The sequence below is a fragment of the Lygodium microphyllum genome, chromosome 11, assembly GCF_053477565.2.
Source record: "Lygodium microphyllum isolate KBCC chromosome 11, Lygodium_microphyllum_v1.1.10, whole genome shotgun sequence".
Classification (NCBI taxonomy): Eukaryota; Viridiplantae; Streptophyta; class Polypodiopsida; order Schizaeales; family Lygodiaceae; genus Lygodium; species Lygodium microphyllum.
The window spans coordinates 100178394-100204220 of record NC_141145.1 but is presented as its reverse complement, the minus strand read 5'-3'; the positions used below and the strand labels follow the sequence as shown (position 1 = coordinate 100204220).

Below are 25827 nucleotides of genomic sequence, written 5' to 3'. Positions count from 1 at the left end.
CTCTCTGCAGATTCTTCAATCCCTAGGCCCCCCTCCACGAGACCCGTTACCACACTAGTTTCAACAAACTATGTGGGATTCAAGGATCCTTCCACTAAATTCCACTCCGAAGGGCCCTAGAAGATCTACCCAACTTGCCCCTCAAGCTTCATTTGCATTACAGTTTACAGTAGACTACATAGTACGTTTCGAGCCCAAAAGTTGGCAAGAGACTCTTCAACACCCCCAATGGCAAGAGGCTATGAAAAAGGAGCTTAAGAGTATTAATTGAAATGACACTTGGACCTTGGTAGATCATCTGAGTCACAAGAAAGACATCCAGACCAAGTGGATTTTTAGGACTGCGCTAAAAGTTGATGGAACCTTCGACAAGTACAAGGCTTGCCTTGTAGTGCAAGGGTTTCAAGAGAAGCAAGGTATCAACTATGAAGAGACCTTTGCCCCTAGTACACGGTTGACGTTATTCCACCAATTGGTCATGCTAGCTGCTCACCATAATTGACTAATATACCAGATAGATCATGAGGTTTTTCCCCCAGTTACATTGTTCTCTATTTGTGTGTTTATGTTACATAGTTCAATCACTTACCATACTTTCGGGTGTGAACGCACCTTAAGGCACTTACACAACCCTAAGGTCTAAGGATTGTACTTCGTACTTGTCTTACACACTTGTGAATGAATCAAATCGTGTGTCAAGCTGTATCTACACTCTCATTCTCTCTCTACTATTCACATTGTGTATTAAGCTTGGAGCTACCATCTCCATCTTCAACATGCTTATGGCAATCTCCGAAGGCAATTTTTCCATATGCTTGCATGCTTGCATGCTAGCTTTGCTTGTCTTGCTTGCTTACCCATCTTGCCTTTCTCTCCGCATATTTTCCATATGCTTGGTATACACACACACACACACACACACTCTCTCTCTCTCTCTCTCTCTCTCTCTCTCTCTCTCTCTCTCTCTGTGTGTCTTAGGAATCCCTAGGCACTTACCCTAGTAGTATGTGGGATTGTTTTGCTTGTTTTATGAAAGCAGTGGGGCTATCCATTCTTATTTTTCCACATTTTGGGGCATAATGACTCAATGGAGCAAAAACTAATTTGAAACCATCATTTAATGCTAAATCTTTTGACTAATTACACTAAAAGTCCTTTTAAAAAATCCAAAAAAAGAAGCAAACACAATCCACTATTGATTCCATCTGCCTTTGCAAGACTTAATACGCCCCTTGGCAGCCAACATGCACCCTAGTCCAATGCCCTGGCCTCTCTGAAGCGATCACTTGGGCTCCCTTAGTAAGATAACTATTACCTCTGAAGTCTTGATAGGTCACTGGGTAGCCGACATGCACCCTTTGACCGATGTCGTCGCTACTTTGGGATGAAACACCTTGGGATAAAGGAAAAATCCATATAAAGAGCTTATTTCTCACAACTCAATTTTAGGCTTGAAAGGGGATGTTGAGCTAAAAATGCATTAGCCTAACTTAAACAGCCCAAAACACACTTAATTAAATAAGAAACCCTCTTATTTTAATAAGAAACATAATCCTAGAGAGTTACCATGTCCCACATGCAAAACCCTAATTTGGGCGCACCAAACTTTCTATAAATAGGCATGCAGCCCACCACTCTCCCTTAATCTTGTTTTTACAGATTTCAAGAGTTGTATCTTTGTTGCCCACACCTCATTCACAGAGGACATTGCGATCAAAGCTTCCCCCAATCATCTGCTACCACAATATCTTGGAGTTGTCGCCTACTACCTGAGTGCTGTGTTTGATGCTGACGTCAACATATGGTGTTGTCGCCAACAATCTAGAGTTGTCACCTTGATCTTCTCTCTCCTCAACAAGCTACACTTACACTTTCTGGCTGCCGCCCTAATCTTCTCTCTCCTCCACAAGCTGTGTTTACACCTAACAGCTGTCGCCCAATATTTCTCTCTCCTCAAGTACTTGTGTTTTTTTGTTTCTCTCCTGCACTGTCGTCTACATCAAATCTAGCCTTCCCTAACTACATTTACTGGTATTCGACACTTGAAGGCTGCCTTCGGCTGCGATTTGGAATCCGTTTGAAGTACAACACACTCTACAACTCATACATAACCTCTACCTCTCAAAGATGCAAGATTTCGAGGTTCAACATTCACTGCATAGTGTGTTTGCTGCATGAGCACTGTATATTTATTATTCATTGTGTTCATTGTCTCCAAGTTAAACCCTAACCCTAATTGTGTTCTATGTTTATCAATCAGTGCTTTGTCGTACCATTGGTTTTGTGTTTTTGTGCTTAGAGCATTTCTTTACACTTCCTCCATATATGGACAATGCCTTGACTTTTCTTCAGCTAATCCTTGCTGGTCATCCTTAGGAACAATTTCCAACTGCCCAGAGATGATGGTGACTATTATACTTACTTGCATTGTCATTACTTTCTTTGTCATGTGCCTGTTAAAACACTCCAGCCACAAGTAATGGCAGCACTCTAGCTATTAATCTCCTTTGGTTCTTAGTGTCCGCTGCTTGTACTGTTGCTATACACAGACTTGGGAAGGAAGGACATGCAAGGTATATGTCAAGTATATCTTTAATAGACTTGGAAGGAAGGAAATGCAAGCTTTATGCAAAGTGTATCTTTAATAGAAGGCAGCACCAATAGGCTTTGCAATAGTCTGTCTTGTTCACGTGACTTCAAGAGTACTCACAAAACAAACCATTCTTTCAGTTATGTTGACGCAGATCTGAGCAAGCCTTTGTCTTTTTACCTTTTGTCACAAAATTGGTATTGGAGAGCAAAACCACGAATTACAAGTTAACGCAATTGCTTAAACCATGGTGGCAGCACTTAATGACCCTTTTCTGAATATCTTCTCTAAACATGGAACCAATGGCAACAGAGTGCCTTCTGAAATAATGCATCAATTTAACCTTACAATGTGCCTTGTCTCCCCCTAAAACCAATGTGCAAATCCAACTTCCCGTAGTATCAATATACAGTAGAAAGCTTCAAACAGGTTCCAGTCCTATTCTCCTTCAAGGAAGCTCCTCCTTGCAATCAACAGTATGCCGTTCCTATGATGAAGATACAAAAAGGTGAACAGCAAAGATGGAAATGATACAGCTAACTAACAACCTGTTAAAGCTATAGCTTTCTCAGCCACCCTTTGACAACTTTTAAAAATATGGACCTAGGACAAGCTAAACATCCAAGGATGTAACTCAAATATCAACATAACTATGCCATAAGGACAAAGTAAAGAAAAGAGCTGATGAGTATGACCAACTCACAACATGTATAACTCTGATGCATGCTTGTATAGCTTGAAGAAGGTGTACCATGAGTACAAGGCTCTTAATATACATGTTTTTCACGAGACATCATCACCCTCCAAATAACTGCCTCCTATACATCATTTGACCACATTTTCTAACATACTGTTTTGCAACTGCCGCAGCTGCAGCAGCACTATGGCCAGGATAAGGCAAATATATTTGACTATCCTTCCTCAAATGCTATGGCACGAGGTCTTGTGATAAAGAAGCATATATAGTGTATTATGCATATACAACCTCTTTGGAAAGCTGGCATTCAATGATGACCTAAGAACTGAGACATCCCCTTTCCTAAGCATTAGTATAGTTCTCTTCTGACTCATGATTGAAAATATGCACCCTCAACTTTTAGATATTCCTTTTTTCGCCTTGCACTAAGCACACTCCTTTTCACCAAACAGTCAGAAAGCTGCACGTGCTCGCATTCAGCTGATGGCTTTAAAAGACATTACATATTCACCTGAAAAGGTTCCTCTGACTGAGCAAAGGTTCTTTCACCACAAAATTTGAAAACTTCCACATTTACTCACTTTAGTTTCAGCAACAGGTCTAGGCCATCTACCCTACCTGAATTTATAATTTGTTCTGTAACTTTGAAGGTGAGCTACTTGGAAAGATATTATCTGTATATATGGAGCTAAACAATATATGTTTCAAATCTGTCGTCAATCAAAAGCTACCTGCTTAAAGAAATTAGCATTCATGGTTCTCCTACAGCATTCACACTGTACATTGAAATTTCCCAAGAATCCACACACAAAATTGCCTACTGGCCGGTCTGATAAAATGGCAATTTGGAACATCACCTAGGTCAACAATGCTTAAAGTTTCACCACCAAATTTCCAAATAATCCACATGGAAAACTGACCACTGAAAAGTCTGTGCAGTGCATTTCAAAAATTACCTAGATCAATGCTTAAATTTTACACTTGCATTCACTGTGATTCATTATCGTTACTAATTACATGCTCCTGGTCTGAAGGTATAAGTTAAATGATGTAGTTGGACTGCAGCCAATGCTACCAATTACATGTTTCTGGTCTGAGGTGCTTTTGGAAAGAAAATCCCATTTACTAATCTTTTATTTGAACACCTTTCATTGCAAAAAGAATCAAATGATTGATGTGCCACTATTATGCAAGGCAATCTACCACTAGATTTTTTTATGGAACATTCTTGAATACAAAACAATAAGTAAAAATCAGTATATCAAAGTAAAGATGTTGGCATAGAGCAAAATTTTGAGGGTTCATCTGGGAAGGACCAATAATTTTCAAGGTTCAACTGAGATGAACATGTACATGGAACAGGACCACAACAATATAAAATTGGAATAAAAATCTCTCTCTCATGCAAGCTGCCAACTTATTCACAAATTATTTTTGGTGGCTACATAGCATGAGTATTTTAACTATCAAGGAAATGGAGAATAGAAGAAATCCCTCTCACAATAGATATAAAAGAGCTATATCAACAATAACTTTTACATATTGTAGTATCAAACATGTGGAAGACAATAAACATTCCATACCAGAGGCATTCTCACACACATCTCCCGCACAACATTCAATCCAACTGCTATCACCTGCATGAACAGAGCGCCTTCCATGAAAAGATGGCAGCTATGTCAAAGGGAAATACAATGACTAACATAAATGACACAAAATATATATAGAAACAGCGTTCAACCTCTGGTCTTGCTCGATCATGAACAAATTGGTTTACCAATTGGCGTAAGAGAGATTCTACTGCATCAGGTGGCACCTGACACAACAAAAATGAAGCATCACTCAGTTACACAAATTCTACACTATCCACTTGCTTCTGCTATTATTTCATCACCAACACAATATATAGTGTAATACATGTATCACAATTTATTTTATGTTTTCTTTATTTGATTGGTTTTGACTCATCAAAGGTATAAGCAAAGAGATTCTGAAACCAATTGTGTGTGCACTCTTTTTTGGCTTGGAAGCTATTTGTATCGATAGACAAATGCAAGGAGGTTCAGTGATGAACAATCACTTTTTTAGTGTGTTTATATCACAACTGAACATTCTGATTTTCTTCTTATTAACTTTCCTTCACGAATACCAAACATAGAAACACTGCAAATACTTGAAAGAAAATGTAACGAAAGTCAAGGGCCAGAGGTCATGATGGGTCCAAAATATACTTGGGACACACTCGCATCTATATTACCTGATTAGTGCATGCGGCCATAACTCAAAAGTATAGATATATATGATTGCAGAAGACAATTTTGATGCCTAGCGAGTGTGAAATAGATCCTCAACATAGATTGGCCACAATATGAATTGTGTCTAAAATGCAGAAAGGGCTGGTTGTTCAAAATGCATTAAGTTTGAATATAAGGCTCAATTTGAGTATTAAGTCCTGTTCTAAGGAGATATATCAACCAGCCTTCATTTTGGTGTCGCTAACTTCTAGGAGGCTCCTAAAGATAGAGTCTGAGATCAGCCTAAAGACGTCGTAAAAACAGGGACATCTTACAATTTAGGATAACTTGTTATTTTCAATTGGTCACTTGACAATGCTTAATAAATGTGGTAGTTGCTTTCGTGAGAATGTCCAGATGATTAGAAGCAAGAAAAAGAAAGTATGAACACTACCAGCATAAAACAAACACAAGCAGGCAATGGAATCCATAAGATGAAGCATGAGATGTACAATACAATAGCACCAAGATACATGCACAGTGATGACCAGCAGCAATGCCTCCAGCTTCCTCTCTCCAAGGATGCAAAACGATGCAATCCAGCAATGAGAGTGGCATGGAGCATATATAGAAGTCACAAGACAAGATTCTAGAGCCTCAGGGTGAAGCCCTAGACAACTAAGCCACTGAGCCTAAAACCCATGATACATACTAAACTAACAGCTCTTTCTTGACAGATTATACCTCAGCATAAACAGATGTAGAAAAATATACAGGTTTTCTGCGCAAAACTGCTTCTAAACCTAGCCATGACAAGAATAAATTTTTTGTTCCCTCAAGTTTTGACACATATGAACTAGAATACAACTATTGTACCATATCATGGCAAGCTTGAACAGCTGATGCAAGTACATGTGTTACATCCCGTTGATGAGGCTGCATAAACCAGAAAAAAAGAAGAGAGAACATGTTAATCCAAGATAATGCTTGCTTGTATTGAAATCACCCATCTTCATCTTTGTTTCAAACATATAGCACTACTTTTTTCATCAGATCACCAGCAACAAAGAATATGCAGTAACATACAGAGAGATTTTGTCAGAATACTAACCTGAAATGTTGAAGACACTTGAATGTGAAACAAATTTAAAATGAGAAATGTGAACTCCTGACATCATAACAAAAACAGAGACACATGCAATACCCCACAAACACATGCTATCACATGTAATCAGGCGATCAGTCAATGCAGGTACCTACGGATTATGGATGGTAGGAAAACACTTCCATGGTGATAGACTATTGTGTCTCAGATAGAATTGATACTTTTGTAGATCATACTTTGACAGCTATTGCAGGACAAGTTTCTGCCAAAAAAATTGCTTACTATGGAGATTGGTCAATATCCCCACAAACCTCCCTTTGACAACATTCAAAATGAGGGTGTCCAGAGAGGATGGTACAATGTGAGGGTGTCCGGGCACGATGGCACAACATGCACTTACTAGATCTTGTGTAGCTGAGAATAGTTTCAAACAGACTTGATGATTTGCTATTGAGATTATGCACCTAAGAGGGAAACTGGGTATAAAGGCACCTTAGGCCTTGTTGCACAGTGTGAATGCACCATTTTATGGATGATCTACCTGGTATTGTCAAAGTGAAGCAGTGCGGAAGCGTATGACCAAGACAGAGAGTGAACAGAGAGAAAGAGAGACAATGGAACACAGAAAATCTGCAATGAAGAATGCTGTATAAGGAAGCAGATATGTACATGGGGCCACGGGCACAAAATGTATGTTTGCGCATGTCTCCACCTCGAAGATCTCAAAATCTGTGACCCCGATTCAGTCTCCACGATCAACAATCTGGAAACCTGTGATCAAAATCTGTGTTTAAGTGTGTGCTGAAAACAGGCAATAAACAGCCTGAGAAAGTATGATAAAAATATGCTGTCAGCTGCATTTAATGCACCCGACTATACTGTCTGATTGCCTGCTGATATGGCAATCAGACCAGTGCTGCCATGTGGCACACCTACCTGCTGACGTGGCACACCTACGGACTGTACAAAACTGCCAGCACACACAATTGACAGGAAATGCCTGTCCAAGAGATGAAAATCTCTCTCACCCCCTCATAGACCCTGGACAAGGCAGAAGGCTAAGGGATCTAGAGTGTTGTCGAAGTAAAGCATGTGGAAGCGCCTTCGTAAATAAGTCTACAAGATTGTCCTCTATCTTGCAGTAGACCATATCGATAGTCTCACCTAGAAGCTTCTCCCAAATGAAATGGTATTGGGTCTCAATGTGCTTCGTGCTAGCATGAAACACAGAGTTCCGGGCAAAGGCAATGCAACTCTCATTGTCGCACTAAAGGACAGTAGGACCTGTCAGCGAGTAGCCAAGCTCCTTCAATAACCTATGAAGCCACACTGTCTCACAATACTCCACCTCAGTCGAAGATAGGGCAACCGTGGGCTGCTTCTTGCTACTCCATGAAATAGCACCGGCACCCAAGGTAAAGCAATAACCTGTTGTGGACCTCCAATGATCCACATTGCCAGCCCAATCTGAATCACTCCATCCTGTAAGTACCAAGTCTGCATCACCTGTACCTACTGGATAATATATCCCGAGATCAGGGGTCCCCCAAAGGAACCTCAAAATTCTCTGAGCAACCTTCTAATGCACCATCTTGGGTTCACTCATGAACCCGGCCAGCACACCTACAGCATAACATAAGTCAACACGAGTATTGAGAAGCCAAATCAAGGAACCAACCAATTGCCTGCAATGGGTAGCATCAACCAAAGGAGAATCGGAATGAGCTATAGCCTTCTAGTTCGGATCCATAGGAGTCATAATAGACTTGCATCCCTCCATCTCACACGTAGTCAAGAGCTTCTACACATACCGCTACTAGGAAATAAAGATCCCCCTCGGAGTCTGATAGATCTCATGACCTGAAAAGAAATGAAAAAGTCCCATATCCGTCATCTCAAACTTCTCATGAAGTGTTGCCTTCGTCTGCATGACCATCTAGGCATAGTCACCTACCACAATCAAGTCATCCACATAAAGGACAAACAGCACACAATCTCCACTTGAGGTGTGAACATAAAGCTGGGGGTCGGCCTTGGAACGCAAATACCCCAAACTCTCTTGGAAGAACAAGTCAAACTTCTCATTCCAAGCACGGGGAGCCTACTTAAGGCCATAGAGAGCCTTTCTCAACCTATACACCTTACCATCAGAAGAACTGAAGCTTGGAGACTGTTCAACATAGATCTCCTCCTTCAACTCCCCATTTAAGAAGGCAGACTTCACATCCAACTAATAGACTGGTCATCTCCTACGGCTAGCCAAGGCAAGAATTGCACAAATAGTAGCCGCCTGAGCTATAGGGGCAAAAGTATCATGGAAATCAATGCTTGGGCACTGTGCAAAACCTTTAGAAACAAGGCGAGCCTAGTACTTGTCCAACATGCCATCACTGCGGTATTTGGTCTTAAAGACCCATTTGACTCCAATGATCTTATGAGAAGGCTTAGGCACAAGGTACCAAGTACCATTCCTCTCAATTGACTCCAGCTCGTGCTCCATCAATCTCCACCAATGATCATGCTATCTCTAAGACTGGAACTTCCACGAACCAAACATCACGGCTTGTGTAGACATCCCGCTTAACGAGATCATACAATCAATAGCCTTCAGACTGCAAGCTATAGCCCACAAACACTTGTCTTTTGGAAGCCACTTCCAATTTGTTACACTGTGTTTTTGTGATATGAACATAGGCATCACACCCAAAAACCCTAATATAAGAAACATTTGTCTTAGACCCAAAATACACCTCATAAGGGGCCGTACCAACAACAACAAAAGTAGGGGATCGATTAAGAATGTGAACTACAATAGGCACAACCTCAGCCCATAGACATTGAGGTGTTTGTCCATACTCCATCATCATACGGGTCATCTTGATCACACTGCGATTCTTCCACTCCAATATGCCATTCTCCTGAGGGGTGTTTGTACTGGCAGACTCGAGGTGGATACCACAATCTGCACAAAAATAAGCAAGCTCATTAGAATAAAATTCTCCACCCTTATCCGATCATAAGGTCTGCAATCTCCGGTCCGATCAGTTCTCCTCAAAGAGCAACCAATCCGTTAAGTTGGAGAAAGCCTCCGACTTCAATTTCAAAAAATAAGCCCATATCATCCTGCTATAATCATCCACAATTAGCATGAAATACAAGCTTCCTTTAAGGGAATGTCCTCATCGGTCCACAAAGATCGATTGAAACAAGCTCCAAGGGTGTTGAAGACTACCGCCTCGAAGCCTTGCTAGGAATAGCATCACAAGTTTGCTTCCCATGGATGCAGGATACACACGGCTACTGACTCACCACAATATCCCGCAGGCCTCGAACAAGATGTCCCTTAGATGCCTTTCGTAGGTAATCATAGTTGAGGTGGCTAAACCGAGTATGCCAAAGCTCGGAACTATGTTTGAGAGGTAAAAAGAAGAGAAATCAAGGTAAAAGAAAACCACAACTTGTAGACTCCGTTCTCCCTATAACCTAAAGCAAGAACTTGTCACAATCCACAATCAAGAATCTCAAAGGAATCCATATCAAACTCGACTAAGAGACCAAGTGCACAAATCTTGTGTGCCGAAAGCAAATGGTATTCCAAGGCCGGCACATAAAGCACCTCAAATGTATGGGCACCACCCTGCCCATTTGGAATAAGATGCATGTTACCCCATCCCTGAATAGGGATAGAAGAACTATCACCAATAAGAATCTGGCCATGCGAAGGCCGCAAATGAGCAACACCTACTATAGAAGGAGTCATGTGCCAAGAGGCACCACTGTCAACAATTCACCCTTGAGTGTATGGGGCTGTCAACGCAACATCAAAGGCCTTCAGGGTTGATGCCTCAACCACCTCCAAGTGGAGGAAAGTAACTGATGAGGGAGCAGTCATCACTCTGGAATCCTTTGAAGGTTTCTCCTCCTCCTTTTCCTTTTTCTCCTTGTCGAGGCAATCCTTCTTCCAATGACCTATTCTTGCCACAAACGTAACAAGTAGGCTCCTTTTCCTTGTCCTTCTTTGTTTTGTCCTCCTCCTCCTTTTGATCCTTCCCCTTCTTCTAAGAGGACTGACCTATTAGTGCATCCAATTTCGAAGCATTGGGCCCATTTAACTACTCCTTTTGGTCCAAGACTATAGGAACCAACTCCCAACAAAGAGTCTCCGACCACCCTAAGGTAATCAGCATGGAATAAAAACCACTAAAACGAGGTGGTAATTGTGAAAGAAATTGCCATGTCTTTAGAAGTGATCACCTTCCCTACGTTTTGTAGCTTCTGAAGCTGCCTCAACTTGTTGATATGCTCCCGTATAGAAGATGACTACACTCATGGTCCATATTTGCACTTCCAAAGAAACTCATTTCATGACGGTCATGCGATTATACATCTAATCAAGCTCTAGCCATATCTCGTGAGCCACCATCAAATGCTCTATATGGGAGATCACAGCTATAGTACATGAGAAAAATAAAAACGAATGGATGAGAGCATTTAGTTTGTCCCAATGTGCCTGAGCCTTGGCCAACTCCAACTTATCACTTGTAGAGAGTTTGGACTCGTCTTGCAAAGAATGACGATAGATAGCCTTTGTAACAAGCTCCACCAAATCATAGGACTCTAAAATGGCAAGCATCATAGTGCACCAAATGTGGTAGTTCTCACCATCCAGCTTTTGATCTAATAGAAGAGTTGGTAACATAGGCACCTTCCTGTCCATCAACTCTCTCTCAGCCTCAGAAGACATCTTCACCTAAAATGCCTGCATAAAACACAAAAAGCACCCCTTCTGATTGTGTATATTCAACCTGCTAGGGCTCTTTTCTATTTGTCCCACCCCTTCTTCACCCAATGGAGGCAATGAAAAGGTAAAATCTGCACTTAAAGGCCCAAAATGCAACCTTTTTCCTTCTCAAAAAGCAAAAATCAGCGACAACTTCAGCAACTCTGCTCCTTCCTCGCATGCCCACACTCACCTCATCCTTGTTCTAATGTGTAGCCCTCCTACTCGCCCTTGAATGCTGAAAACACAGCCTTGTGTCACGCTGAAATCTCCTCTTCAGGTAGGTCCACCCTTAGTTAATCCTTCAATGCTCTGATACCATGTCAGAGTGAAAAGGTGCAAAAGAATATGACCAAGACAGAGAGTGAACAAAGAGAGAGAGAGAGAGAGAGACAGACAGACAGTGGAATATTACGGGAAAAAAAAAAGAGACAATGGAACACAAAATCGGCAATGAAGAATGCTGTATAAGGAAGCAAATATGTACATGAGCATAGAGTGTATATTTGTGTGTGTCTCCACCTCAAAGATCTCACAATCTGTGAACCCCGGGGCAGTCTCCATGATCAGCAATCTGGAAAACTGTGATCAAAATCTGTGCAAGTGTGTGCTGAAAACAGGCAAGAAATAGCCTGAGAAAAAATGATAAAAATATGCTGTCGGCTGCATTTAATGCAGCCGACTGTACTGTCCAACTGCCTGCTGACATGGCGAACAGACCCGCACTGCCACGTGGCACACCTGCCTGCTGATGTAGCACACCTGCAGATTGTACAAAACGGCCAGTACACACAATTGACAGGAAATGCCTATGCAAGAGATGACAATCTCTAACAGATATGCCTCATTGAGTCACTTGATCATTCCTGGTGGTACCAAGGGATACCAAGCGTGTGTAGTATCTTGAGAGGTTGGATTATAAAAAACCCAAACTAAAGGAGAAGGGTGAGAAGAAAAACTAGAAAAATGTAGATTGCCAAAAGAGGTCCTGGTCCATCATCGTACAAAGCCCCAAAAGGGTAGATAATCCAAGTGCCCTGGTGCACAAGCAAGTGGAAACTAGCCAAAAAAGGCTGAAAAAGAAAATTGCTGCTTGAAATGTTTAAACCTCTTTCCCCATTCTTCATTCCTGTGCAGCTTGCTGCGAGTATGGCATTGCCTGTACGAGGTGCTGAAGCAGAGACCCCCAAGCTGTCAGAGGAGATTGATAGACAGTGGGTTATATGAATAGGCAAATGAGGGACAGGGAGAGCTTATTGCTGGGCAAGCACAAGCACATTCAGTGGGCCACATGGGTGTGTGACACCACCCTATCCACCAGAGTTTGGAGGGACACTTATCAAATGGCAGATGAGAAGGTCCTGGAGCAGACAGTGGAGAGCATGGCAAGTGGCAGGCATCTTTACCAATCAAACATTTTTCCCCCAGATTGTCTAGTCATTTTGCCCCCCAGATTGTCTACTCACTTTGGCATGTTTTTCCCTGTTGATTCAATATTCAAAGTGCAATTTTCTTAGTCCCACTAGCCCAGACACAACTTTTTCATCGATTGTTGATGCAGTTTTAGCATTTCTTCCCCTATGAATTTTTTCAAACCTTCTTCTTGCTGACAAGTGCACCCTCTCTTTGTGCTAGATCAGATGCCCTACTCCTGTAAAACAAATTACAGAGCCTAGTCTTGTTTTTACATTGGCTCCATTGATAAGAGTAAGTATCAGGCAAGCAGCTTTGAAAGACAGGTTGTGCTGCCAGAAGCAGTTATTGGGCCAAAAGTCAGGCCAAATTTCTCAAACATTCTGGACAGCTTAAAAACAAGAGACCTTGTATAAACAGTGGAAGCAGTCACAATCACAGGCCCTAGAGACTAAATTTCTCAACCAGGCATATCTCCAAAGTACAAAGTGCAAGCTAAACAGTGGAAGAAGTCACAATCACAGGCCTAAGCCAATCAATTTTATAATTCACTTACACCTCCAAAGGATAAAAGAAGTGCATGCACAAGTTCCAAGCTGGAAACCTTACATGTAATCATCAGCTGCATGGACAAGTATAATGCATTTTTGTCTATACATCAAAGAGTGACGGACCAACAGCAAGGCACATGCTAACCTGAACATATTTCTGTAGGAAAGGATAGAAATTCAAGACGATCAATCGATGTAAACCTACAGCTCTGGAGATTACTTTCATCATCATGAGTTTCACCTGAAATTGTGCAATACCTGTGGCACCTTAGCTCAGAAAAACATAATGAGTTCAATACAAAGGCTCCCAGAGTCCTGAGGCAACTGCTAGGTGAATTTTTCATTCAGAAGCAGCAAATCAGAAAATGCGATTTCCCATCAACAAGTAATGATGCTTCAAAATGAGCTGCATAATTTGTTTTATGACAACCTCAAATCGTTCATTGCAATTTTGAAGACGAGAAAAAAGCTTTTCTGCAAATCCCTGCAAAATTAAAATGTGTACCAAAGAGTTGTCATTATTAAGCATGTATTGGTGCATAAAGAATATGCAGCATGTCTTGAGAACCTTAGTCCCAATGTATGTGTGGATGCACACTCGTGTCAAATGGTGGGTAGCTTACTTGTGGATCATGTAGCTGTTGCAAAGGTGAGGTGCTCCAATCACTATTCTCTGCTTGACTGCGCTGTTGTTTCTTCAAGCTCCGCATCACTCGCTGTAGTTTTGCCTGCTTTTTCCTTCGACTTGAAGCTGTCCCTTTATGATGAGCCTTCAATAACAGATCAACAATTTAATGGGCTGAATAATGTAGGTTTACTGAGCAGCCTATTATGCATTTTTCAGATTACAATGAGCAAGCTAACACCTTGCCTTATAAACAGCTTCCCTACTAACAGCAACAGATGGGTTGTGCTCCTGAGCATCATCATCACTTGACTCAGCCTCATCCTCATCATCCACTTGTTCATACCCAAGAAGAAAAGACAAAGCGGCCTTCATTATCCTGCAGTGAAATCTCATTCAAATTTGAAAATAGATTCTGCACAATCTAAGCATAGATGAATTTGAATGGCCAAACAACCTTACCTGGAAGACTTATGGAGGCATGCATTACAGATAGCATTTGCTGTTCTTTCATCAACCCACAGCTTTCGACGATGCAAATCACATAGAACAATCAATGCCCTCTTTGATCTGCCTTCATTGTCATCCTGTGTTTACAATGTCATCAGCTTTCCAAAAAACAGTAAGATTTCTAACAGGATGCTTAAGTGCTGCTACTTAGGAGTGGCCAATGAATAGCTTTCCTTATTCCAGAGTTGCCCTTTCTGTAACTAAAAAATATGTTTGTATGTGTGTTCAATTGGGTCTTATTAAACCAAAAGGAAACAGTACAACCATAATAGAATGACCCTTCGAAATGCAGATTGAATATATCACATGCAATATGCAGTGAACAATATGCTGTTGAGCCCATGTATTTCTTTGGTTCTGAGTAGTACAATTAGATACACCCTTTTGACCAAAAAAATGCAGTTAACAATACTGAGCTAACTTGAATCGCAACTGATGTGCACTTCCAAAGCCTTTCAATTCTTCAAAGTGTGCTAGCTTTCCCATTGTCAAATCTCTACTTGTTGCACTAGATTGAGGTAGCAGGACTGACTGCATAATTACACTACTCAAGGCTGCCTTACACATGTGGATTGAAATGAAGCTGCTGCTAGACACACATGATGCTTCAAACAGGGCCACAGAACACTTGACAGCTGACACATGAATCTTATTTGAAGAGCCAACAGTTTACTTATGTAACCCAAACTATCCATGGATCTATCACCCTAGTTAAGGCAAGTGAGTACAGGACACAAAACAAAGGAAATGAAAAGATCCCCAAAATAATATATTGATTGTGCACCCAGGTAAGAAAGTACATGCAGCAGTGCTCAGTGAGATCAGAGATGGAATACTGATAAGCCTGGCAGTCCTTTGATAGCAAGTGTGGCCCAATATGTGAGAGTATCATCGGAGTCCCGATCAAGGATTGCCTCTTCGAATCCTCATTCCAACCAGATGGAAGTGGAGATGCTTGTTGAGCACACAAAGTCGAACCATACCACAACTACTTCTGCACAAACAAAACCCCCATAACAGCACTCCAAGTAGAGTAGTCAGAACCTCTGAATTTATTGTTAGTAGAAGAACAAGTGTGCCATAAGAGTGAATCAAGATAGATAGAGAGAGATTCTTGGGGGACTTGGTCTTTGTACTATAGCATAGGAGGCAGTTTGGCTCCACCGTTTGTTGGTGGAGATTGGCTTTCCACAAACAAGATCCACTCACCTAAGCATAAACAACCAAAGTGCTCTAGCTCTACAGAAGAATCTAGTGTTTCATGCTCGCATGAAGCACATTGAGGTTTAGAACTGTTTTGTTTGGGAGTGGAACATGGATTCCAAGTTAGTGGTGACCTATTATCCCACAGTAGGACAATGCAACACACCTAAGAGCCTTTGTCTCAAGCTTCTATGCTTCATCACAACAAGTCTTTGGGTCTTCAGACACTCCCAATCTAAGAGGGAGTGTTAGCCTACATTTTGTCAATCTATCATCTCCTAGTTGTGAGCTTCTGACACATAGGAGCTCTGACTATTTCAGCCCATTCTTTCTCAGTGCATTTATTTTTCAATAAGTTTCAGGTGTGTCCACACTAGCAAAGGACATCGTACAACCTCTATATTTCTTTTTCAATGGCCAATGTGGGGGCCACCTACATTTATGATGGGCACCCTGTTCCTGATTTTCACCAGCTAATTGAGCATTTATTACAGCTGCTCAGCCAACATTTATGTGGCCAACTGCAGTCTGCATCTGGTCAGCCAGATTTGGAAATTCGGAGCCATACATAGCAGTCCCTCCTCTTTGGCTGGTCATTATCTCTTCAGCAAGTGAACAGCACACTTTGACTTCAACCTCTTCTCTGTCTTGTGCTGTCATTGTCATCAGCCTGATCCAATGTCCTCCTGATGCCTTGGGCTGCATGAAGGGACTGATCAATTTCTCATTGTATTCAGCTTTCCATTCAGATTCAGTGCAGAGTTATCACTTCATTCTCTTCTCCCTTGCAGTCTCTCTCTTCTCTTTTCTCTCCATGTTCGTGTTCCCTATTGTTGCACACAATCACAAGGTTGACTAAGTGGCTGATGTCACTTGGGCAACCATACCGGAGTCCTTTTTTTCCGTCCAATTTGTCCTCACTGCTGAGGATGCCAAGAACATCATTGTTATTCCCTGTCATTGCTGAATAAAAACTAAGGAACTTATAACCAAACCTTGCAACATGGAAGAGGTGAAATGCCCCAAATTTTTCTCCCAAAATTTTGAGACATTGCAGAAATTCAGAATTACTTACAGCTAATTATCAATGTCAATGATGAATGTTGAGACTTCAGCACAAATCGAAGTCGATTTCAGCAAAACCCCAAATTTACTATGCACATGTCAATGAAATTGCACAATGTCAGCAATTTCTATGATAATGCACGCAAAGGACTTCATAAGCAAACGGCCCAAATTTTCAAGTCCTTGGGATGCATGTGAAGATGCCGAATGCGTTGAAGATGTGCTAGACAGTCCAAGACAGGCTAAGAATGATGAGCGGACCTTGATGATGTTTGGAACAATAGCTTAGTGACAGGGCGGCACTGGAGCACCCTAGCTGTGGCGGACTATGGTGGGGCTGCTAACGACAAGCACCTGTTGTGGTGCAACACATGGAGCAAAAGGTGTAAATGGTGGCATTGCAAGACCAAGTGGCAGCACTGCAGGAGCAAGTGGTGGCTCTGCACAATTGACCACCGCATAGGTGACAAAATTGGGGCAGTTCAATAAGTTGGTGACAAACAAGGCTAGAGGCGACATAGTCAAAGCTGCAGGTGGCGATGGACACATGGCTATAGTGGCATACCAAGCAGTGAAAGAGGCAATATAACTAGAGAGTAGACAATACTAGAAACGCTAGCAAAGCCGCAACGGCTAGGTAAGGTAGTGTAGATGTAGACAAAGCTATGATGCCTAGAGGGTAGTTGGTGGTGGAGACTGAACTACCAAGCAGCTCCTCCTCTCAACTAGCAACTCCTCCTCCTAAGATAGCAGCTCCTCCTCGTCCTAAAAGAGCAACCTCCTCCTCCTTTGGCTAAGCAAACTTCAAGCCAATGGCATCGACAGAGGGGTGACAAGATGGAATCCGAATATTAAGCTCTAATACCAACTATTGGACATGGAGTAAGTGTCTTCTCGCCACAACAAGTGAGAAGAATGGTGTAGAACACATCATATGTCGATGATGGAAGATGTGAAAGATGCGTCACAACTAGATCCACCGAAAAAATGTCTATACCAAGAAATAAAACCTCATCCCGAATCTCCTCCATCCTATGGATGTGATCCCTCATCGTACGGGAATCTGCGCGACAAAAAGCTATTGGAATTTTGTATATCTTTTGCAAGATCAAAAAGATGGAAATTATAATAAAATTTCAAGATGCGCCAAAGGAAGAGCCAATACAACAACATGATGTTCCAAATGTGGATAGTGAGCATAAGCATTTGATGTAAGTGGGGCAATCGATGCATATGCAAGGCCAACTTGAAAGTGCCAAATCAATGTTTTTTCAGACAGTAGGTCAAGCGTGTAATATGGGGCAGCCAGGTTATTTTGGTGGTGAAACTAGTTTCCATGCTATGATGGGTCAGGAACCACATATGGAGATGTATGGCACAGCTCCTTATGATATGCAACAACTAATGCGTGGTGTGCAAGGCCCAAAGTATCCAAGTATAGCTAGTAATATGCATAACCCCGAGTATAGCAATGTTGGCATGATGCTAGAACACAAAGTGGCAAGTTTGGCAATGCACATACATGGTTTATGTTGAGAATATACTTTACTATGGTTGTGAAGTCAAAATAGTTGAGAAACACCAGTTATGGATACATCCAATGGGTTTCTAGCAATAGTTCTAGACTATATTTCAGATTTATATCATGTTTATTCAGTAGGTTTGGGGCAAATGACATGGTTAGACAACTGCAGCCAATGTTGTGATTATGATACCTTGTGAAAATTCCAATGCAATATGCTTTTCCTTTGGTACAATGTAGTGCAATCGAGGACGATTGCAAGGATTTCAAGGGGGAGGTATGTCATGGGGATGTGAAATTTCAAGATGCTTTAATCTTGCCAGTAACATTTGATTAAATTATTAATCAAATGTGCAAAGTGTTTAGCACATGTGATGCATATTGCAGTTATTTCATGGTAACAGGCCAAGAAACCCAAGGATGCAATGGGTGTCAAAGGGGTTTACATCTGATTCCATGGACAGCAGCATGTTAGTAAATGCCATAGACAGTCTCAACCATGGTTTATGCTGAGAATATGCTTTACTATGGTTGTGAAGTCAAAACAGTTGAGAAACACGAGTTATGGATACATCCAATGGGTTTCTAGCAATAGTTCTAGACTATATTTCAGATTTATATCATGTTTATTCAGTAGGTTTGGAAAAAATGGCATGGTTGGACAACTACATCCAATGTTGTAATTGTGAGATACCTTGTGAAAATTCCAATGCAATATGCTTTTCCTTTGGTATAATGTAGTGCAATCGAGGATGATTGCAAGGATTTCAAGGGGGACATCTGTCATGGATATATGAAATTTTAAGATGCTTTAATATTGCCGATAACATTTGATTAAATTATTAATCAAATGTACAAAGTTGTTTAGCACATGTGATGCATATGGCAATTATTTTGTGGTAACAAGCCAAGGAACCCAAGGATGCAATGGGTGTCAAAGGCAAAAGTTGAGATAAGCTATGACAACTGGGCTTTGGAAGCCAATTGGTGTTAGTTTTGACCCTAGGTTAATCCTTTGGCCAATAAGTGTCAGTGGTGACACTAGGGACTAGCATTAATTAATTTATTAATGCTGGTCTTAGGTCAACAAAGGTTGGGGATCACTTTAGGTTGCAAATGGCCTAGTCAATTTAAATATGGATGGGCACGTTTAATTTTAAGCAAGGTCAAAAGGGTTGAAATTAATTTTTAGGATTACTTAATCTTGAAAATTAATTAAACCGCTAGATAATGTTTAAAAATGGGTTTAGAAGGCTGCCACTTGGCAAAAATGCCCATGCAAACTAAGAAAACGTTTTTGGGGCCTAGATCTCAGCCATTCAATTAGTTTACAACCTAGGGAAGAGAGAAAATAAGCTATTGATCCATTTTCTGATCAAAGAATAGCAATTTGTTACAGAAGACATCCATCTGGGGGCCTCGACAAGCAAGGGACAGCGAGGAGACACCTTTCAAGGGCTAGCAATGGCATTCCTAATCAACTGACAGCATTTTGAAGGTGTCTGGCAGTAGGTAACTGCATTAAATGCAAATTGGAGTAAGTAGCAGGTAAATTAGGGTTTTCTCACAAAGAAAATCAGATCTATCACTCATCTTGGCTTTCTGATATCTTCTCTAGTAATTTCTGAAAAAATCTCAGCCAAATTTGATGGATAATAAGAGGATTTCTACTATAAACCCTAAATTTTTGCAATTAGGGTTTGACAACCACCTTGGGACCCGTGCCAACAAGAGAAGGCATTATACACTGAAATCAACACCTGAAATTCGTGAAATTGACAAGGATTTCAGATGTTAGCCCATCCATTGTAAATTGGAGCAGCATTTGGATAGTTGATGGTTCCATTTGTGCAAGTCTTGGGTGAAAATCAAGGGGCAATTGGCCCAAATTGCTTGCTGATTTTATGTACAACAAGGGACTTTTGGATCAACAAAGGAGATTGTGAAATCTCAACTTGTACATTGTCCATTAGCAATCAAAGTTAAGGATATACCGAAATGGACACCAATTTTGGGGCCAACCAGGTTTCTATTGTCCAAGATTATTAAGGTAATGTGTACATTTCAATTTATGCACAGTTATTAATTGTTGTGATTAAGTGCTTAATTAGGTTTTACCACCCTATCCGAAGAGAAAGGCTTGTTTCAGTAGGTTATTCAAGCAATGAGCGACATGCGGATAATATCCATAGATGATAGCACTTGCTGCCCTGTTTGCAAGCTCTCCATCTGCAACAAATCCCACAACGTGCTCTGAGCCAAAAAGCTCAATACCTATAACCCACTCTGTTGCAAGTACATCTGCCAACTTTCTTGTCCCTGATGCATCATGTGAAGATATGAAAACATCTCCCCGCAAGAATAAGCAACCACACCATAAATGGATCACCAGCGTATATCACTCAAACCATCAGCAATCAATGAAACTCCATTTTTAGCCCACTGGCTCTTTCCAACCACTTCTACTTGCTTAACAAGGCGCTTCTCCTTGTCAAGCAAAGTGGTGTGTTAAGGTCTCTGATGATGGAGATACATACGAAGGGCCATACTCACCAATTTTCTTACATATCAATTTAAAATACTCTAATCTAACTGCACGAAACTAAATGTGATCATGATAGAAAAAACGTGCCACTGATGGATCCACCTCTTCCTTCTTCTTGGGATCCCAACTAGCATCAAGTGTGCTATGTTTACGTGCAACATGTGGTGCTACTAATGCCATGGCCAATGCAATGCCTATAGTAGGTGTGGAGGTAACACTTCCTAATACTGATCTTGCTCTAGACACATCTGATGGGGGTGGGGTCACAAAAGTTGCAAGGTTAACTATAACACATCGTGGTCTAGACATAAGATACGCTTGTTGACCTACTACATAGTCACAAAGCTCAAGCAACAATTAGTATTCTATATTTTAATATTTAAGTAACTTTGAAAAATTAAAATCAATAAAAATTCAAATAGAGATGCTCGGTTCAATAGATTACCTTGTTTGCTCTACTAGTTCACTTGTACAGTCAAAGCTTGCCAGCCCATGGTTAAGATACTCAACTACTCAATTGGCGGTCGACATTTACTTCTTCCCACCATGACCAATCGTCGGACCTTTCTTCTCAACCACCGACACAACGAGTGGGAGGAGAGATGAAGCCATATCTGGCTAAAAACTGAAAAAAAAATGGCCAATGAAGCTTCAAGGTAAGCAGTCTACCACCTTGCGTTTCTTGTCAGGAATGGGACAGGAAGCATCTTGCCAAACCAAGATACAGTTCAAGACGAATTCATAACAGGGACCGCATTTCAGTATTCCAAGGGGCAATTCCAATCGTTTTCTATTTCTATGGTAGCAAGAAGAGAATGGAGGAGATCCAAGAGAGGAGTAGAGAAGCTTGTAAGACAAAGATAGAAGAAGAGAAGGTGGTACAAGTGTCAATGCCATGTCTGTGAGGGTATTTGAAACAAGCCTTCCTTCCATGGATGGGTGATGATTCCTTGATTACAACTTCATTACAGCAGCAAACAATTAATGCAAATCTAAAAATACAAATTTACCTATTGATCTTGGACAATGCACACCCGATTGGCTCCAAAATTGGCGCCCCTTTTAGTATTTCTTTAGCTTTATTGAAGAAGAAGTTGCTTTACAATGGGATTCTCCCAATTCCTTAGGGTATTCCAACTCCCCTTGCTGTTCAAAATCACCAAATTAATCTGATTTACCCCTTGATTTGGGCAATCAATTGGCCTTCACCCACTTGGATGGAGATGGAAAATGCCCAAAATTCAATTATTTGCTGGTCCCTCCACTTGAATAGGCTAAAAACCATTTCAGCCCTGTTGAATCTAAGTCTTGGAGCTTCCAATTTCTGGCACGCTTTTGGAGGCTGCTGCTAAACTCTAATTTCTACTGCGGATTAGGGTTTACAGCAGAGAAATCTGAAATTCCTTAGCCTCTAAGGGTCCAAATGCTGAGATCTTCCGAGCAAGGCTATGAAATGGCTGGGAGATCAGAGGAAAAGCTATAGAGAGAGAAAATTCAGAGTTTTGTCGCAAAGAATAACTGAAAATCAGTCAAATGAGGTTGCTGCCCTGCCACAACAACATGTAGATGCAAAGAACTGAAGGAAATCAGTCATTTGCTACTGCTGCCCTATCCAAACAGCCTATAGATGCTATCACCTACTGTTGATTGGTCTTCTTCTGCCCCTAGCTGCCTCAAAAGGTCTTCCAATGGCTGCAAATCAGACCAACAGTCTCCTCTCCCTCTCTCTTGTAGGCTGAATTTATAAAAATGTCCCTTTCCAACGTCTAAAGACGGTTTTTAGTCTTGCATGGGCACTTTTAACAAGTGACAACCTTCCCAAATGGTTTTTCCAACATTTTCCATAATTAAATATTAATTTTTATTCTTTAAATACTGAAAATTAATCTAATAATTATTTCGATGCACCCTAAAAAATAATTTGACCAACCAATAATTAAATTGCTAGGCAACTTCCATTCCCGAGTGTCTCTATGCCATGTTTGACCATCAGATTTGCATTAGATACCATTAAACGCCACTTTTCTAGTGTCACCAACCGACACTCATGGCCAAATGAATGGCCTAGGCCAACAACTGGCACCAAATACCACCAAATATCTGTGTGGCATAACTTATAACAACTTTTGCCTTTGACATCCCGTGATTTCTTCGGATCCTGGGCTCGTAAATTTACTTTAACCCCAGTTGCACCTCACATCTACAACATTTACTTAATCATGTGATTAAAAATTTATCCACATGTTAAGTGAGGTTTCAAAAGTGCATGTCCTCATGATAGCCCTCCCTCTTGAAATCCTTACAATCATCCTTGAGCACTGCCAAATGCATCAAAAGCAAAGTACTACACTAGAATTTCCATAGGGCATCATAGTAAACACAACATTGTGCACTGTTGTTCAACCATTCCTATGCCCAACATATGCTGAAAATTAACAGCCAACATAACATAGCATAAGACTCACAAAGAATCTCAAAAACATTGCCATATTATCATGTGACATGTCCATTTCTCATTAGCTCAACTCAGCTGGCAAAACCAAACCATAGTACAATGGCAACTGAGCATAATCTGATCATAAACTAATCACCTACTGATCTGGAACTAATCACAAATTGCTGGAAATGTGACCCCCAAACTGATCACAAACTCATTGCAAAAACTGACTAGCAATCAATGTAAAAACTGATGCACAACTGATCCAAAAAGTGACCATAAACGGTTCTCATGCTAATCAAAAACTTAGCTGAAACTAATCAAAAACTTTGTCTCAAAATTGAGACAAAATTCATGCTAAATTGATCATAAGCTAATGCAAAACTATAGTTTCAGTGCCCGGGTGAAACTCATACTCATTTGCATACATCTCACAATGACTAGTACACTAAGTAGTGATCTCATGGCAAACATACTGTCAGCACAGTACCTTGGATGCATGCTGAATACATCCGAGATCCACTACATATGAGAGCTGTCCATAACTAGAGAACGGGAAGTGCTACCTCTCCCTTGAGCATCAGGCAATACTCCGGACCCTTGCTCTGCTGAACCTCACGAAGCCCGAACTAAAGTCGGCTCTAACTGAAAGGCATCTAGGTAAAGCTGCAGCAACTAAGGATGTTCTGTCAAGTCATCCTCTTCCATCCATTTGGCATCCATTGGTGAATAATTCTGAAATTTCACCATCTCCTAGAAACTTTACCTTTTACCTTTCTTTCCTTATGTGCCAATATCTGCTCACATACCAAAATCTCATCTAGCTTCTCAACCTCAAGCTGAATTTCAGCAGACATATCCTCTCGCACATCACCATGAAAAGGCCTAAACAAACTGACATGAAAGGCATTGTGTATCCGCCAATGTGGAGGTAATTTTAGCTGATATGCCACATCACTGATCTTCTCCAACACTTGGAAGGGCCCATAGTATCTCATACTCAACTTCGGATACAATCATTCTCTTCCTTTCATCTTTTTCAGCCTTGCCTTTTCAAAATGCAGCAATACATAATCACCCTCTGCAAACTGCAAAGCACATTTATGTTAATCACCTGCCCTTTTTAGCTTTTCTTGCGATCTCTCAAGTGCATATTTTATCTTTGCATAAGCTACATCCAAGTTTTCCACATAACGATCAGCCTCAAAGATCTTATCCTTAGTTTGCAGAATAGGTGGTACTTTCTTGCCACCCTCTACCACCTCAAATGGAACTTTGCTCGTAGAACTATGCACTGTGTTGTTATAAGCAAACTCAACCAAGGGCAAATACTATTCCCACTATGTCTTGTGGTCTGAAACATAGCACCTCAAAATATCTAACACTGTGAAATTTGCTTCCTTAGACTGACCATCTGTCTGCGGATGGAAGAATGATGAGAATTTCAGCATGGTACCCTTATTCTCAAACAAGCCCTTCCAAAATAAACTGGTCATCCGGGAGTCTCGATCACTAATGATCAACTTTGGCGGTATACCATGATACTTAAAGATGTGATCTAAAAATGTGCCATATAATCAGCCTTTATTTTCTTCCTCGCCGGAATGAAATGGGCTTGTTTACTAAACCTACAAATGATAGTCTATATCCCATCATTCCCCGTACGTGTTTTAAGAAGCTCAAAAATAAAGTCCATTGCAATGAAATGGGCTTGTTTGCTAAACCTACAAATGATAGTCTATATCCCATCATTCCCTGTAGGTGTCTTACGAAGCTCAAAAATAAAGTCTATTGCAATACTCAGCCAAGGCCTATCTAGAATAGGCAAGGACTGCAATAAACCTGGCATCCTTTGCATATAATGCTTTACCTTCTAGCATACGATGCATGTAACCAGCCTTCCATCCGTGGATGGGTGGTAAATCCCTGATTACAACTTAATTACAGCAACAAACAATTAACACAAATCTGAAAATACAAATTTACCTACTGATCTTGGACAATGCACACCCGATTGGTCCCAAAATTGGCATCCCTTTCAGTATTTCTTTAGCTTTATTGAAAAAAAACTTGATTTACAAGGGGATTCTCCCAATCCTTTTGGTATTCCAACTCCCCTTGAGGTTCAAAATCTCCAGCAAGTCTTTAATCTGATTTGCCCCTTGATTCGGGCAATCAATTGGCCTTCACTCGCTTTGATGAAGATGGAAAAAGGCCCAAATTTAATTATTTGCTGGTCCCTCCACTTGAATAGGCTAAAAACCACTTCAATCCTATAGAATCCAAGTCTTGGAGCTTCCAATTTCTAGCACGCTTCCCTAGGCTGCTGCTAAACCCTAATTTCTAATGCAGATTAGGGTTCATAGCAAAGAAAGCTGAAATTTCTCAGCCTACAAGGGTCCAAATGCTGAGATCCTCGGAGCAAGACTGTGAAATGGCTCGAAGATGAGAGAGAAAGCTGTAGAGAGAGAAAATTTAGAGTTTTGTCGTGAAGAATGACTAAAAATCAGTCAAATGCAGTTGTTGCCCTAACACAACAGCTTGTAGATG

At 40.9% G+C, this 25827-nt stretch overlaps 1 protein-coding gene across 1 annotated transcript in view; it reads right to left on the bottom strand.

The window, feature by feature from the left end:
• The window catches only part of LOC148029154 (uncharacterized), a 41783-nt gene extending 24461 nt beyond the window's left edge, over positions 1-17322 (bottom strand). Inside the window, exons 1-13 of the mRNA XM_087688537.1 lie at positions 17128-17322; positions 16596-16662; positions 16216-16445; positions 16146-16167; positions 15306-15316; positions 14458-14582; positions 14242-14374; positions 13994-14140; positions 13801-13854; positions 13516-13611; positions 6398-6457; positions 5029-5103; positions 4871-4924 (exon numbers count right to left, since the gene is read on the bottom strand). Coding sequence (XP_087544663.1) covers positions 4871-4924; positions 5029-5103; positions 6398-6457; positions 13516-13611; positions 13801-13854; positions 13994-14140; positions 14242-14374; positions 14458-14582; positions 15306-15316; positions 16146-16167; positions 16216-16445; positions 16596-16662; positions 17128-17322 — 1269 coding nt within the window. The remainder of the gene's footprint in view (positions 1-4870; positions 4925-5028; positions 5104-6397; positions 6458-13515; positions 13612-13800; positions 13855-13993; positions 14141-14241; positions 14375-14457; positions 14583-15305; positions 15317-16145; positions 16168-16215; positions 16446-16595; positions 16663-17127) is intronic.
• Positions 17323-25827: the final 8505 nt, after the last annotated feature.